This window comes from Stegostoma tigrinum, chromosome 11, assembly GCF_030684315.1.
Source record: "Stegostoma tigrinum isolate sSteTig4 chromosome 11, sSteTig4.hap1, whole genome shotgun sequence".
NCBI lineage: Eukaryota > Metazoa > Chordata > Chondrichthyes > Orectolobiformes > Stegostomatidae > Stegostoma > Stegostoma tigrinum.
This window is the reverse complement of record NC_081364.1, coordinates 23,448,307-23,464,208: the sequence shown is the minus strand read 5'-3', so window position 1 is coordinate 23,464,208 and position 15,902 is coordinate 23,448,307. Positions and strand designations below refer to the sequence as shown.

The window sequence follows — 15,902 nt, the reverse complement described above, 5'->3', positions numbered from 1 at the left end:
CAGACTGGTCAGTGAGAGTATTTCAGGCAAGTATGAGAGCGACATTTGTCTTTGCGCTTCCCTCTAATAACTTCACAGCTTACTTTAACAACGCTTTTACTATCTACATGTAGATTTCCAGCCGTGCAGGGGCCCGGAGGTTATAGCACCAAGCCAGAATAAAAAGAAGAAATTGTTTCCCTCTATCAGAGCTTTAAATCCTCCTCAATGAAATCAGAATCATAAGGCATGTGTTACATAAAGGGTCTGAAAGTGTTAACCCAAAGGAATTCCTCAACCACTGTTCAGTATGATCATATCACAGGGACATGATGCGAGAGCAGGTTAAAAACTCAAAGATCTACCATTCAGGCCCTTGTCATTGTCTCTGCAATAATGTCACTCATAAATGTGACTTTACATAATTGCTATCATGCAATAGCCAATGTCTTGCTTAAAACAACAGCCTCTTCTCATTAGACTGCAGAGTGAATTTCCTCTACCACCCTATACCAGGCAGGCCTTATGGATCAGGAATGAGCAAGTAAACCAGATAGCTCAGACAACATACTGCCTACTAGGAAGAGATACCACAAGCTGTCCAAAAAGATGACCCATACTGCCTAGAAGGTTATACTGGCACTGAGCCACAACAAGTTCAGTGGTCTCGCCAAAACTGGCAAGGTAACACACTAGGTACTCTCTACGTTACTTGCTTGCCTACTTTGGGCACCAGCACACATAACCCTTCTTAAACTAACACTTACACAACCAACTCTTCACACGGTTCTATGCTAATGATGACTTTAATTTAATATCCTTTACTTTTTAAAAGAGGCATGCATTTATATGGTGCATTTCACAACAGTTGGAGAGTTCAAAGAATTTATAGCCACTTTTGAAGTGCAGTCAAGTTGCAGGAAATATACTGGTCAATTTCAACACAACAAATACGCACTAAGAGCAATGTGACAATAACCAGATAAGCTATTAACAGAGGGATTTATATCAACAAAGACACTGGAAGAATTCACATAAATACAGAAAGTGCTGGAGAAATTCTAAGTCTGTCTGCATCTGTACAGAAAGAAGCATAGCTATTGGAATCCAACTGCTGAGTCAAATTGAACTGAAAATGTTAACTCTGCTTTTCTCTCTCCACTGATGATGCCAGACTCACTGAGTTTCTCAAGCACTTTGTTTTGATTTCAGATTTTTTATTCATTCATGAGATGAGAGCATCGCTGGCGAGGCAGCATTTATTGCCAATCCCCAATTGCCCAGAGGGCAGTTCAAGGTCAACCACATTGCTGTGGATCTGGATTCACGTGTAAGCACAGACCAGGTAAGGACGGCAGCTTCCTTTCCTAAAGGACATTAGTGAACCAGATGGGTTTTTCCCGATAATCAACAATGGATTCACAGTCATCATTAGATTTTTAATTCCAGATGTTAACTGAATTCAAAATCCACCATCTACCATGGCAGGATTTGAACCTGGGTCCCCAGAACACTAACTGGGTCTCTGGATTAACAGTCCAGCAATACCACTAGGGCATTACCTCCCCTTACTTCTAGTGTCTATAGTACTTTGCTTTTATTCACTGGGAAGAACTCCCCTGCTTTTCCTCAGATTCATGCCACTGGATCTATTAATCTCACTCAGGTAGGCAGATGGGGGCTGTAGTTAATGTCTTATCTAAAAGATGGCACCTCTGACAATGCAGCTTTCTCTTGGTACTGTGCTGGAATTTTGTGCTCTATCTCTAAGCGCAACTTGAACCTTGTAATTCACAGGCAAAAGCACTACCCATTGAGCTACAGCTTCATCCTTTTGATAAACTTGTACCCTTTGACATGGTTTCACAATTCTTCTTCAGTGCCTCTCTGTTGCCCAGCTAAGCACACAGTGCTTGTTTGTTACCTCTCATCTCTAGAGAACCATCTGCGAAGACTTACCTTCTTGTTGCAGTATTATTACCACTGCTGTCCCCCAGGGATCATTACTTTTTTCGTATTACATGTTGCCTTTGGGGAGACCACCTGAAAGCCCATTGTCAGTTTCCATGTGTACACTGATGGCATCCAACCCGAGAGATCACCATCTCTTCCAAACCCTTCACTATCTTTGATCTGTCAGACTGCCTGCCTGACAGACATCTGGTAATGGATTAGTTTTTAATATTCACTCATGGGACATGGGCATCATTGGCTGGACAGCATTTGTTACCCATCCCTAGTTGCTCTAGGGAAGGCGGTGGTGGGTGCCTCTTGAACTGTTACAGTCCACATGCTGTAGGTTGGCCTACAATGCTCTGAGGAAGGGAATTCCAGGATGAGTTGAAATTTTCTCCAAACAAATCTTGGGAAGTCTGAGGTTACTATCTTCAGTCCGCTTGGCAAACTTCATTCCCTAGCCGCCCAATGCCATCCTTTTCCCTCATGTTCAATGTTGTCCTTATGAGATATCATGAGATGAGATTATAACTGCAAATCTACAATGTCACCAAGACTACTGTAACATCAAAACAAAAACAGAAACTGCTAGTGTAGTTCTGGAGATCTGCAGGTCTGGCAGAAGATAGCAGAGTTAATGTTTCATGTCCAGCTGGCCCAGCAGCAGAACCGGACTCCAAACATTAACTCTATTTTCTTTCTTCCTTCCTTTAAGATGTTACTCAAATCTATCTTCTTGCCTAATTAGTCAGTCATCTGTCCTAATCCCTCCTTATATTGATCGGTGTCAATTTTTCCCTTTAATAACCCCTCTCTGAAAAGTTTCATGTCATTTTACCGAAATGATACATAAATACCCCTAGTTATTGTGACTCTTCTGTTATGTTCCCTATTTGCTCAAAGCTACCTTTTTCATCAGAGGAAAATGGGGATCCTTATTACACCAATCTTGAAATGCTCAATTGTACCTATCTAAATTCAACTATTCAAATCCTTATTTTGGCAGAATTTAGTGTTGCATACTTCCTTTTCATGAATAAACAGCTGTGAAAATCAGTTATTTGGCATTTCCATGAAGCAGAGTTGAGTTATTTCATTATTCTGTCTCATCTTGTAATGAATAAAGCTGTGAGTTCTTATTTGTGGCTTCCATGGAAACGTGATTTTATTTCTGGTTTGCATCCTGACTGTACAAACAATGCTATTACTTGGTACTGCCACTGAATGGTGCAATAATTTGACTCATACATTTGTGAAGAGGTAGCTGACAGAAATCCTTTCATTGCTCTGCAGAGTATAGTATTATCCACCTTCATGGGATGGCGTTCTTTTCTAAGTTAAATGAACTGACACACAGCAAAACAACGTTCCTAGCTTATCGTCTCCCAAATTTTTTCCTGCTGCTTCTCCATTACATTCATAAAATTGGGGAAGGAGGCCATTTGGCCCATCAAGTCCACCTTCACCGTCTGAACAGCATCCCATCTCTACCCAGCCCCCTCTATTCTATCCATCCTGCACACAATGGGCAACTTAGCATGGTCAATTCACTTAACCTTCACTTCTTTGGACTATGGGAGAAAACCAGAGCACCTGGGGGAAGTCCATGCAAATATTGGCAAAATGTAAAAACGCCACACAGAGTCACCTGAGGCTAGAATTGAACCCAGGTTCCTGGCTCTGCAAGGCAGCAGTGCTGGCCACTGAGCCACCCCAATATTAAAGCATCTCAAAATCTCCCTGTTCAACGCCCTCTAACCCCAATCATTCCAGTCTTTCAGCAGCTTCCTGTTGCAGAATGAATCAAGACATCACTGAAAGAGAAAAAATGGAAACAAGAAAGTACCAGTGAGAAAAAAAAACCTTTAAAACAATTTCGATAAAACAGCTGGCACAATGGTTTTAGTAAAGTGGGAAACGATAAAATAGCAAATCAAAATGAGGAAAAGAAAGTTGGAAAGGAATAGGAAGTTTTTGTGCAGCCAATAAAAGATGGGTTTTCCTCAGAATGTCTAAAGTAATAGCTGGTCAGTGAAATCTTACACTGGTGCACCAGCAGCTGTTTAAAGTTGGGATACATGTAAGGGCAGCATAGATAGATCATTGCTTTCACCCTGCTCAGTGGTGTGGTTAACTTTGTTGCTAAGGTTTGGTAGCAAAGCTGGGACTCTGTTCTTTCTGTCAAGCCTCAAAAGGATGCAAAACAGCAGAACCTAGTAATTTAGCTGGTGTAATGTTTCCACAACCTTACTGTTGGTGGTGAAGTATTCTTTCTGCTGACGGGAATAAAATATCATCTTTCAGCCCTGGTGAGTTTTGAAGTTAATTCAGATAGAAGCTACTTCAGTAAACCTAGGAATAAACTGATGGGCAAGTGGCAAATTTAGAGCTTTGGTTTTCGGTGTTATTTAGATATCCATGCTGTCCTCCAAAATATTTCTCTAGTTTCTGTATCAAAATGCAGCACATGATGCAAATGATGAAAATTATGGTGATGGTGGAAATGTGAATCAATAAAATGTGAGTTCTGATGAAATATCATCAACCAGAAACATTAACGCTATTTCTTTATCCACAGAGGTCACCTGACCTGCTGAATGTTTTCAGCATTTTCTGTTTTTATCCAGTTGCTAACTCAGTCGGTATTGGCTGTTCCAAAACATTCTCTGTTGAGGCCAAGAATCAAAGTCAAGACTGGTTTTGCCCTGAAGACATGCAATTCTTGCTAGCAGGCCACCAAATAGTGCTGATCATGTTTTGGAACTTCATAATTTGGTCTGTCCTTCTCTCTAAGGGAAGCTAACAATGGGAGATACGTAGAGACGATGATGCTACAATTTCTCTTGACCAGCAATGCAGAATGGGGACATTGCATTGAATCTCCTACTATAGGCCCAAACTGATGATCACTTTCACTGGGCTCAACCTAACTTATTATAGTGTGGCAAGTATAACCAGCAACTGATTCAGAAAATATCCATATTGGACTGTCAGCAAGGATTGATGCCTATTCTTTACTCTCCAAGAGACAGGGCACTTGTTAAGAAGTGATGTTAAGTTAAAAACAATGGTGAGCTCAAATTTGCCTTTAACATTCTTTTGTTTTTCCAGCGTGCATCAGTTCACTATGATCAAGTCACAACAAAGGTGATTGCTTACAACTCACCTGATTCAGCTACTTCTGCTATTGGCACTCCTTGTTCAAAAGCCATGAATCCTAACACAGAGAAAATAGCAAAACCAGCAACAAAGCTGGTGCCACTGTTGAGGCAGCATAGCATTACACAATCCCTGCAAAACAGCAACAACAATAACTTAATGTTTAAAACCATGTGCGTGTTCAACAAAACCTTGTCTGTTAAACATGGAACAGTTTGGTTAATATTCACCATGATTACCTTTTTGAATTCACCTTTACACAGAAGGATATTAAAGTACTTCTTTGTTAAGAGTGATACTATTGTTTCTGCCATAAAGAAATCAGGAATAATATCTGAATCATCTCTACTCTGATAAACTCCCAAATGATTTCCTACAAATAACCTGAAACGTTAGCCAAAAGCAGCCTGACTGCACAGTTCAGTTTACTTCATTCGATAATGCAAGGCAAGATCATTTGCAAAATTTTCTAGTTTCCTGGGCATGTCATCAATGTCAAGCATCAATGACTTGTAAAGGCAATAGTTGTCTGTTACACCAGTTCAATATCTGTCAACAAGGAGAGGAACATTAGGTATGAGATGGAGGCAGCATGCTTCTGAACTGAATAAAAACAAAACTCAGGAACTGTGGATGCTGGAAATCAGAGCAAAACAGAAATGGCTGGAAAGATTCAGCAGATGTAGCAGATGTAGAGAGTTGCAGGGTTAACGTTTTTCTTCTCCTCTTCCCCCAGCCCCATGTTCAGCATATACACCAACCTTTTCCTAACTCCAATCAGTTTTGCTGAAAAGTCATTGGACCTGAAATGTTACCTCTGATTTTTCTCCACAGATCTGCTGAGGCTTCTGCATGAGGCTGCTCCCCCAATCATGAGTAGAACTTCGCCTTGGAATTCAGCATGCCTGAATGAGGCCATGTGGAGTAATCAAGAAGATGAGGCCGGAGGAGAAAGGGAAAGGAACTCTCAGGGAACTGTGTCCTTCCCAATCTCAGTGACAGCAAGGCAAGGACAGTTCTTTTCATTCTTCCATGGATATGGGTATCATTGGTAAGATCAACACTTTTTTGCCCAACCCGAAGCAAGGGTACACCCATTGATGTCTAAAATGTTCTGCCATTCTGCAGCTATTTCAAGGGCGTCCAATATGGTTGGAGAGTTGCTCAGGCACTCTGGCTGCATTTTGAGAGGGTTTATTAATTTAGTTATAAATTGGGAAGTTAGGGTGACTCAAATACAACTTAGTTGTGGTTCCAGCTTGGGTTTGCATCTCCATCCTGAGTTCTGAGAGAAGGGTCACTGGACCTAAAACATTAACTCTGATTTCACTTCACAGATGCTGCCTGATCTGCTGAACTTTTCCAGCAATTTCTGTTTTTGTAACAATAGCAAGACCCAGAGTCAGATTTTAAAGGAAGCCTTTGTTATTGTCTTTTGACTTTCTGGATCAAAGATAGCTTTACTAAAATTGAACATACTACAATTACGAACAGCAATTACAAGCCTAAATTACCTCCTGCAATGTCAGAAACAATGAAAATGTCTCTTTTATACCTGCCATCAGCATTTGCTAGCTGCTAAAACACCTGATTGGAGCATCTGATTGGCTTTTTGTATTGGAAAGCTTCAGATGTACAATGATTGTAAGATACTTTAGAATTCCTTAACATCATGAAATAAATGCAAGTTCTATCTTTCATTTTACTCCTATTATGGATACCTCTGAACCTAATAGCACCTAACATCTATCTTCAAATTCCTTTGGAGATAGATTGGAACAAAGGGTTTTAAAAAACAGCAATTCACATAATGATTGGGTTAGCGGGCATTCATAATCTTCCCAATATCTGGAATACTTGCAGAGCCAGATCAACATGAGTACGCTTTGCAGCTTACAACCTGTAATTGTAGGATATTCACACTCAGAAAAACAGCTGAATTAGCGCAGGTCTGCAAGACCCTCATGGCACTCAAAAGACATTAGGCTCTCAAGTTATCTTTTGTTCTGTGGGCTTGGCGAGTGCTTTTGAAGTATAGAACCTAACACTCTGCAGTTTGACAGTGTTGATATTAATCCTTCTGAGTAGTCACCAACTAGGAGAATTTAATAATGGCCCAGCATAACTCTGAATTGTATATTTGTTGTGATTAACCAAATAAAGGCTGGATTTGTGCTTCATATTGAGCTTAGCTTGGCATTTCTAAGGTGACCTAACTGCCCCAATTCAAATAAAATACCTGTTGCCGAATTAGCTGGAACCTGTTTCCATGACATGAAGATCTTGTTTGTTGGCACATAGTTCCACATTGTAGAAAGAAATAAAAAGCTCCAAGTTCCCACCAGATACTTTAAGATTGGGACAATAACTTACACATCTGTAGTGCCTTAGTGTTATGACATGTCTCAAGGCATTTCACTGCAGAATTCTAGAACAAAGTACGATTGTGCATCACACAATCATTACGGTGACCTCAGCTTGGTCAATGAGGTAGGTAAAGCGAGGTAGATGTGGAATTCCGAGAGCTGTTGCCAGAATTCAGATCTGCTGGGTTTTCACCCTGCACGATATAGTTAGTAAGTTTGCAGATGACACTAAAATTGGAAGCGTAGTCGACAGCGAAGAAGGTTACCTTACGGTACAAGATCTTGATCAGATGAGCCAATGGACCAGGATGTGGCAGATGGAGTTTAATTTAGATAAACCTGACGTGTTTCACTTTCGAAAGGCAAACCAGGGCAGGACTTATACACTTAATGGTAAGGTCCTGGGGAATGTTTTTGAACAAAGAGACCTCAGAGTTCAGGTTCATAGTTCCTTGAAAGTGGAGTTGCAGGCGGTTGCAATGGTGAAGGTGGTGTTTGGTATGCTTGTGCTTATTGGTCAGTGCATTGATTATAGGAGTTGGGAGGTCATGTAGCAGCTGTACACGACATTGGTTTGGTCACTTTAGGAGTAATGCGTGTAGTTGTGGTCTCCCTCTTATAGGAAGATGTTGTGAAACTAGAAAGAGTTCAGAAAGGATTTACAAGGACATTGCCACGATTGGAGGGTTTGAGCTATAGGGAGAGGCTGAATAGACTGGAGCGTTGGAGGCCGGGCGGTGTATAGAGGTTCACAAAATCATGAAGGGCATGTATAGGGTTAATAGGCAAAGTCTTTTCCTTGGGTGGGAGAGTCAAAAACTAGAGGACATAGGTTAAGGTGAGAGGGGAAAGAGAAAAAAGTGACCTAAGGGGCAACTTGTTCATGCAGAGTGTGGTGCACGTATGATATGAGCTGCTACAGGAAGTGATAGAGGCTGGTACGATTATAACATTTAAATGGCATCTGGATGAGTATATAAACAAGAAGGGATTAGAGGGATATGGGCTAAATGCTGACAAATGGGACTAGGGTTACATAGGACATCTGGTCAGCATGGATGAGTTGGACCGAAGAGTCTGCTTCCGTGCTGTACATCTCTATGACTTTGCTTGAAGTTTAAGAGAATGAGAGACACCTTTATTGAAACATATGAAATCCTAGGGGACTCGACAGGTGGATGCAGTGAGATTGTTTCCCCTTGCGAGAGAGCCTTGGACCAGGGAGCATAATCTCAGAGTTAAGGAGTCGCCCATTTAAAAGTGGTATGAAGGTGAAGTTTTTTTTTCCCCTCAGAGGGTGGTGAATCTGTGCAATTCTTTATTCCTGTTGAGGCTGGGTCATTAAGTATATTCACAGCTGAGATAGAGAGATTTAAAATCATTAACGGGAACCACGGGTTACAGGGATAAGCAGGAAAGTGGAGCTGGAGATTATCAGATCAGCCATGATCTCATTAAATGCTGAAGCAGACTCAATGGGTCAAATGGCATGCTTCTGTTCCTATATCTTTTGGCCTTGTGATTTTATCTGGCAGATTACCTGAGGCCTTGGAAACCCAATGCACATGAGTTAACAATAAAATAACTTTTAAAACTTAGACATGGAGCCCCAATAAACAAACAACATTGGTTGTTGACAAATGGATTGGTCACCTCCATTAAAAATGGCAGTGGGCCATTGATCTTTGCAAGCACCCGCCGTTTAGACCATGCTCAGTCCAACTCATCCATGCTGACCCGATATCCTATATAACCCTAGTCCCACTTGTCAGCATTTAGCCCATATCCCTCTAATCCCTTCTTGTTTATATACTCATCCAGATGCCATTTTTGTGACAGGTGGAGGACCTCTTAAATTTTTAAATCATAACCCGTTTTGGCATGTAATTTCATGCCAAATGGTCTGAGCTCCTGTTCCACACAAACAACCAGAATCAGCTTGGCTTTTTCATACAAAGTATAGCCAAGAGTCTAAAAACTCTGCCTCATCATCTGTGAATACTGGGTCACTAAACTGCCAATCAAATCAACTATTTTAATTGAGTGATATGCAAGCCAAAGCTACCATTTTGCCATTGTAACCAAATCTCCTAAGGGTTTAATGGTTGGATCTAAGAGAATTTTATAAATGGGAATCTTTTTGGAGTGTGCTAATAACCCCGATTATGTTAAAGTATAATCTTGCAGTACATAATTTGGTTTACTACGTAGTACCTCATCTAACAGATCCCAGGGTAACTTCTAACTCTGAGCCTTAACCTCTTGTGAACTAAAGCTAATTCTGCAGCAACATCTTATTAGAAATTAATGCTAAACTGTTTTTTAGGCCAGCTGGTTAAAAGCTATCTTTAAAATAAAAATGATAGGGACATTATTTGCAATTAAAAGCGTGCTGGATAAATGCTAAATTTTCAGCAATGTCTACTTTTGGCCTGTCGCACATGTCTCAGTACTTACTGTATTACTTGCATACATTGATGGAGCTCTTTGCTTTGCTCAAATCCCATTCTTCTGTTGGTCTAAATGGTGGGTGTTTGCAAAGATCAACCATGGGGAGAAATAGACTGGTCATAAGGGGAGGTGATGGCCTAGTGGTATTAACGCTGGACTGTTAATCCAGAGACTTAGACAATGTTCTGGGGACCCAGGTTCAAATCCCACCATGACAGGTGGTGGAATTTGAATTCAATGAATATCTGTAATTAAGAATCTAATGATGACCATTGCTGATCGTCAGGAAAAACCCATCTGGTCCACTAATGTCCTTTAGGGAAGGAAACTGCCATCCTTACTGGTCTGGCCTACATGTGACTCCAGATCCACAGGAATGTGGTAGACTCTTAACTTCCTCTGGGCAATTAGGAATGGGCGATAAAAGCAGTCAAGAAAGTGACACTCTCATCCCATGAATGAATAAAGGGGATAAAATGCATTTGACTTTCCAACTATCAGTAGTCAAGAATTTAAACTCAAGCTATTTATTCCCCTTCAGTGACATTGAAACCATTATTCCTGCTACATAAACCAGGAGTTGAATTCAGAAATGTCTTTGTCAGTGTGTCTCAAAGACCACAAACTTACTAAGCCATCAGGAACATAATTTAGAAATAAATTAACATGAATTATGATTCACGTTTGCATGGGCAAAAGTGTCAGACAGTTTTGTGAAGAACTGGATAAGTTCTGAAACGTTATCTAAAGTGCTTCTGCGTAGTGTTTCAGCCCAGTTGTATTCTCAATGAAAATGTAAAAGGACAGAAGGAGTAGGCTTTTTAAAATCAAATCGTGTATTGTTGAGGAGAACAATGAAATAGAATTTTAGTGTCTCTAGCTGATAAAAGAATACTGATTTGTATGAGTATAGGCTTTGTAAACTGCCTAGTGTTATATAAGGCATTGAGAATAACAATGGTTGATATCTAGCTTATATCTTGAAAGCCAAAAAAACACTTTAGCAAATCACTTTCTGGATGTGAGTTTGCTCGCTGAGCTGGAAGGTTAGTTTTCAGACGTTTCGTCACCATTCTAGGTAACATCATCAGTGAGCATCCGACGAAGCGCTGGTGTTATGTCCCGCTTTCTATTTATCTGGTTAGATTTCCTTGGGTTGGTGATGTCATTTCCTGTTCTTTTTCTCAAGGGATGGTAGATTGGCTCCAAATCAATGTGTTTGTTGATGGAGTTCCGGTTGGAATGCCATGCTTCTAGGAATTCTCGTGCATGTCTCTGTTTGGCTTGTCCTAGGATGGAGGTGTTGTCCCAATCAAAGTGGTGTCCTTCCTTATCTGTATGTAAGCATACGAGTGATAGCGGGTCATGTTGTTTTGTGGCTAGTTGATGTTCATGTATCCTGGTGGCTAGCTTTCTGCCAGTTTGTCCAATGTAGTGTTTGTCACAGTTCTTGCAAGGTATTTTGTAGATGACGTTCGTTTTATTTGTTGTCTGTATAGGGTCTTTTAAGTTCATTAGCTGCTGTTTTAGCGTGTTGGTGGGTTTGTGGGCTACCCTGATGCCAAGAGGTCCGAGTAGTCTGGCTGTCATTTCGGAAATGTCTTTGATGTAGGGGAGAGTGGTTATGGTTTCTGGGCCTGTTTTGTCTGTTTGTTTGGGTTTGTTGCTGAGAAATCGGCGGACTGTGTTCATAGGGTACCCATTCTTTTTGCATACGCTGTATAGGCTATAACAGCGTATTCAAAAAGAATGGGTACCCTATGAACACAGTCCGCCGATTCCTCAGCAATAAACCCAAACAAACAGACAAAACGGGCCCAGAAACCATAACCACTCTCCCCTACATCAAAGACATTTCCGAAATGACAGCCAGACTACTCGGACCTCTTGGCATCAGGGTAGCCCACAAACCCACCAACACGCTAAAACAGCAGCTAATGAACTTAAAAGACCCTATACAGACAACAAATAAAACGAACGTCATCTACAAAATACCTTGCAAGAACTGTGACAAACACTACATTGGATAAACTGGCAGAAAGCTAGCCACCAGGATACATGAACATCAACTAGCCACAAAACAACATGACCCACTATCACTCGTATCCTTACATACAGATAAGGAAGGACACCACTTTGATTGGGACAACACATCCATCCTAGGACAAGCCAAACAGAGATATGCACGAGAATTCCTAGAAGCATGGCATTCCAACCGGAACTCCATCAACAAACACATTGATTTGGAGCCAATCTACCATCCCTTGAGAAAAAGAACAGGAAATGACATCACCAACCCAAAGAAATCTAACCACTTAAATAGAAAGCGGGACATAACACCAGCACTTCGTCGGAGGCTCACTGATGATGTTACCTAGAATGGTGACGAAACGTCTGAAAACTAACCTTCCAGCTCAGCGAGCAAACTCACATCCAGAACCTCAACCTGAGCTACAAATCTTCTCAAAACTTGCAAATCACTTTCTTACCTGTAACAATTGTTATGATAGGGATTATAGCTTCCTAATGCAGTCAAACATCCAAGGCAAATTGCATATGAGAAGAAAATCTGGGTGCCAGCATCCAGCCAGACCTGCCAAAAAACAAGATGACTTGTCAATATTCTTCCACACTGGATGGATTGTAATTTGGTATTCTGTTTTGTAGTTTGGCTAAAACAGAATACCAAATTAAACCATCATCTTTTAACATTATCAAGGCATTAATGAAAGAATAAATGCTTTGGCTCCTCTAGATCCCAGAAGGAAAGCTCTTGTCTCCTCTCAACTGCTTCCCAACTGTGACTCCTATCTTGAACAAAGAACAAAGAACAATTCAGCACAGAACAGGCCCTTTGGCCCTCTAAGCCTGCAGTAACACATTTTGCCCTTCCATACTAAAACTTAAGGGCTCATCTAACTTAAAAATGTTTTAAGATGTACAATACTTGTTTCTTTTTAATAGCAACCAGGTTTAGGAATTCAATACTCCCTTCCCTGAGATCTTTAATACACTGTATGCGCAAGATGGTGCAGGAATTGAAACCCACCACTTTCTTGTGTTGGGGCACAAGCTCCAGACCATGCAAATGTCTGCCACTTCCCTTCTGTTTCTGGCATTCATTTGCGAAGTCAGCTGCCAATATGAAATTGAAGCCTACCAGATTAAATTATCTAGGGGTCATTTCTGAAGCAATAGGTGGGTCTTGAACACACTTTGTAACTGGGGTCAGGAACTAAATCACTGAAGTTGTGACCTGTTCCTGCCTAGGAACAATGGCATAGCCCACTCAACCTGAGAACAGCATTTCCTTATTGCCCTAGATCCTACTTATTGGGCCCAGATATATCGACCTGCCCAGGGCCTGGCACTTAACCCATCTGTCTTGAATGTCTGCATTCCATTTAGTGTAGGGATTGAAATAATTGCACAGAGGTTGGGTCCTGTCACCGAGTCACCATTTATCTACTAGGACAATACACAGGCTGTGGCCAGCTAGCTTGGCGTGAATCGTTAACTGAAGAAATTCTAATCTCCGGATTATATTAGTCAGCCAAGCCTTCCTGGTTGGCCCGGGTTAACAACGTTGCCCACAAGATCCACCTGGTTTCAATCACTACATAAACCATCCTCACCAAGTGCGGGGATGTAGGTCTTGTCCTTTGTTTGTGGCTCCTCTGCAACGTTTTTGCCCCAGGTCCAGTTCCTCTGATTAGGACTTGGATGTAGGTGAGGCATACCAGACAGTGGACTGTCTCTTGCATCTGGAACATCTTGGGAGAGTTCCTTTCTCTTCTTCCAGTGGCAACAGTATGGAGGCTGCATCCATCTCAGACTCTGAGGTTTCCTTGACACTAGATGTAGAGACAGCACCTGCAGTTTCTGCCAGGCTTTCTGGCTGTTCTAATAGACCAGATATGTTCTACTCTTGCCCCATTTGTGATCTAACAGCTTTCAGGTGATCCACATGTTTGTTCAGGACTGTATCACCTACCCGAACTTTAAGTGACAGGACCTGACTTTGCCTCGAGCCCGTACAGGGACATTTCCATGGTTCCAGTACCAAATTTTGTCTCCAGAATTAAAGTGTCTCTCTTGCTAAGTGGATACACATGGCTGGCACTGGTGTTCCTGCTGCCGTTTCACTCTCCCCCCCCCCCCCCCCCCCCCCACCCCCATTCCCCACCCCAAGGTCTGGGAATATCAGGTTTAGCCTGGTGCAGAGTCTTCTCCCCATTAGCAACTCTGCTGGAGCTATCCCTGTTGTTGCATGCAGGTGGTCCTTTAATCAAACAGGAACCAGGACATTTTGGAATCAATTGACACTGTAGGCTGCTTCTTTCTGTTAGACCATCAGGCAACGTGTGTTAGGGTGCTGTCATTATGCACCAAATAAAACTGATAGGACCTCAGGATTAGTGGAGGTTTGGGGTTGTAATATTCTTTAACCAACTCTGTCAACTCTTGCAAGGTTTAGGCATCTGGTGCTTCTAGGAAAGTTAAGCCCCTTATAACCGAAAATGCTGTTCGCCCACATGCAGTTAGAAGACTACTCATTGCTTTACAGCTCTCCCAATATCATTTACCCAGAAAAAAACCTGCATTCTTTCCATCTCCAGTGCCCTGTCTTTGACAGCAGGGTCAAATGAATCAAGCTTCCTAAATAGTGCCATGATGCCTGCAAGATGACAGTTGCAAGCGAATGTTCTTCAGGCACATCCTGTTTTCTCCTGTTGCCACTGAAGTAACTGCACAGAGTTGGGATCCCATCGCCAAATCACCTCTTATTTACTGGTGCAAGTACACCAGCCGCGAACAGCCAGCTCGGAGTCAATCCTCATCTGAGAAGATTCTAATCTCCTGGTTATGTTGGTCAGCCAGGGCTTTCCTGATTGGGGTGATTAGCTTGGGCCAATCAAGAACCTCAGTCATTGAGGTCCACCTGGTCCCAACCATTACAGAGACCCTTAATACTGTTAGGGAAAGGATCAGCATATTGACCCAGCAACACTGAAAGAATGGTGATATATTTCCATGTCAGGATGGTTTGTAGTTTGGAGGAAAACTTGCATGTGGTGGCGGTGGTGGTCCATGCATTCATTGCCTTTGTTCTTCTAGATGGAAGTTGCCATGGATTTAGAAGGAACTGTTTAAGGAACCTTGGTGAATTTCTGCAGTCCATTTTGTAGATTGTACACACTGCTGCTACTAAGCATTGGTGGTTCAGGGCATGAATGTGGATACGGAGCCAATCAAGTGAGCTGCTTTGCCTCAGATGGAATTGTGCTTCTTCAATGTTGTTGGAGCTGCATGGATCCAGGCAAGTGGAGGGTTTTCCAGCATAAACGTCACTTGTGCTTTTTGAAGGCAGGAGGTGAATTACTCACTTCAACCTTTGACCGTCTTTTATAGCTACTGTAGTCACATGACTGCTCCAGTTGAATTTCTGGAAGTGTTTATAGTGAGAGATTCAGTGATGGCAATGCCATTGAATGGCAAGGGGCTGCAGTTAAATTCTGTCTTGTTGGAGCTGGTCTTTGCCTTACACTTGTATGGCACAAATGTTACTTGGATATTGTTCAGGTCTTGCTGCCTCTTTACAGAGTGCTTCAGTACTTGTGGAGTCATGAATTGTGTTAAATATTCTGCAATCACCAGCGAACATCCCTACTTCTGACCTTCTGATGGATTGTCATTGGTCATTGTTGAAGCAGTTGAAGATGATTGGGCCTAGGGCACTATCCAGAAGAACCGCTACAGAAATGTCCTGAAGCTGAGACATCTGCAGGAGTCTGTGGTTTTCAGCAGAGGTTTGAGCTGGTGACAGGAGAAATCATCGCATCCAGTGGGAATGTGGAGGACTCACAGAACATTTCCCTCACAACAGTATTCCACAAAGCTCCCACCTCTGCTGGACCTATTCTCCTTTTGAGATGGGACTGACTCAGGAGCAATGATGATGGTATCTGGGACATGGGACTGTATCTTTTA

General features: G+C 41.9%; 1 protein-coding gene and 1 long non-coding RNA gene across 3 annotated transcripts in view; one reads left to right on the top strand and one right to left on the bottom strand.

The window, feature by feature from the left end:
* slc6a11b (solute carrier family 6 member 11b) overlaps positions 1–15,902 on the bottom strand; it is a 162,204-nt gene that overhangs the window by 23,946 nt on the left and 122,356 nt on the right. For both annotated transcript variants that reach the window (XM_059649832.1, XM_048547413.2), the window contains 2 exons: positions 12,401–12,504; positions 5,102–5,226 (listed from right to left, as the gene is read on the bottom strand). In XM_059649832.1, coding sequence (XP_059505815.1) covers positions 5,102–5,226; positions 12,401–12,504 — 229 coding nt within the window. The remainder of the gene's footprint in view (positions 1–5,101; positions 5,227–12,400; positions 12,505–15,902) is intronic.
* LOC125460225 (uncharacterized) overlaps positions 1–15,902 on the top strand; it is a 45,436-nt gene that overhangs the window by 2,642 nt on the left and 26,892 nt on the right. The window contains exons 2-3 of the long non-coding RNA XR_009446489.1: positions 1,192–1,324; positions 5,929–6,145. This is a non-coding gene — a long non-coding RNA (uncharacterized LOC125460225). The remainder of the gene's footprint in view (positions 1–1,191; positions 1,325–5,928; positions 6,146–15,902) is intronic.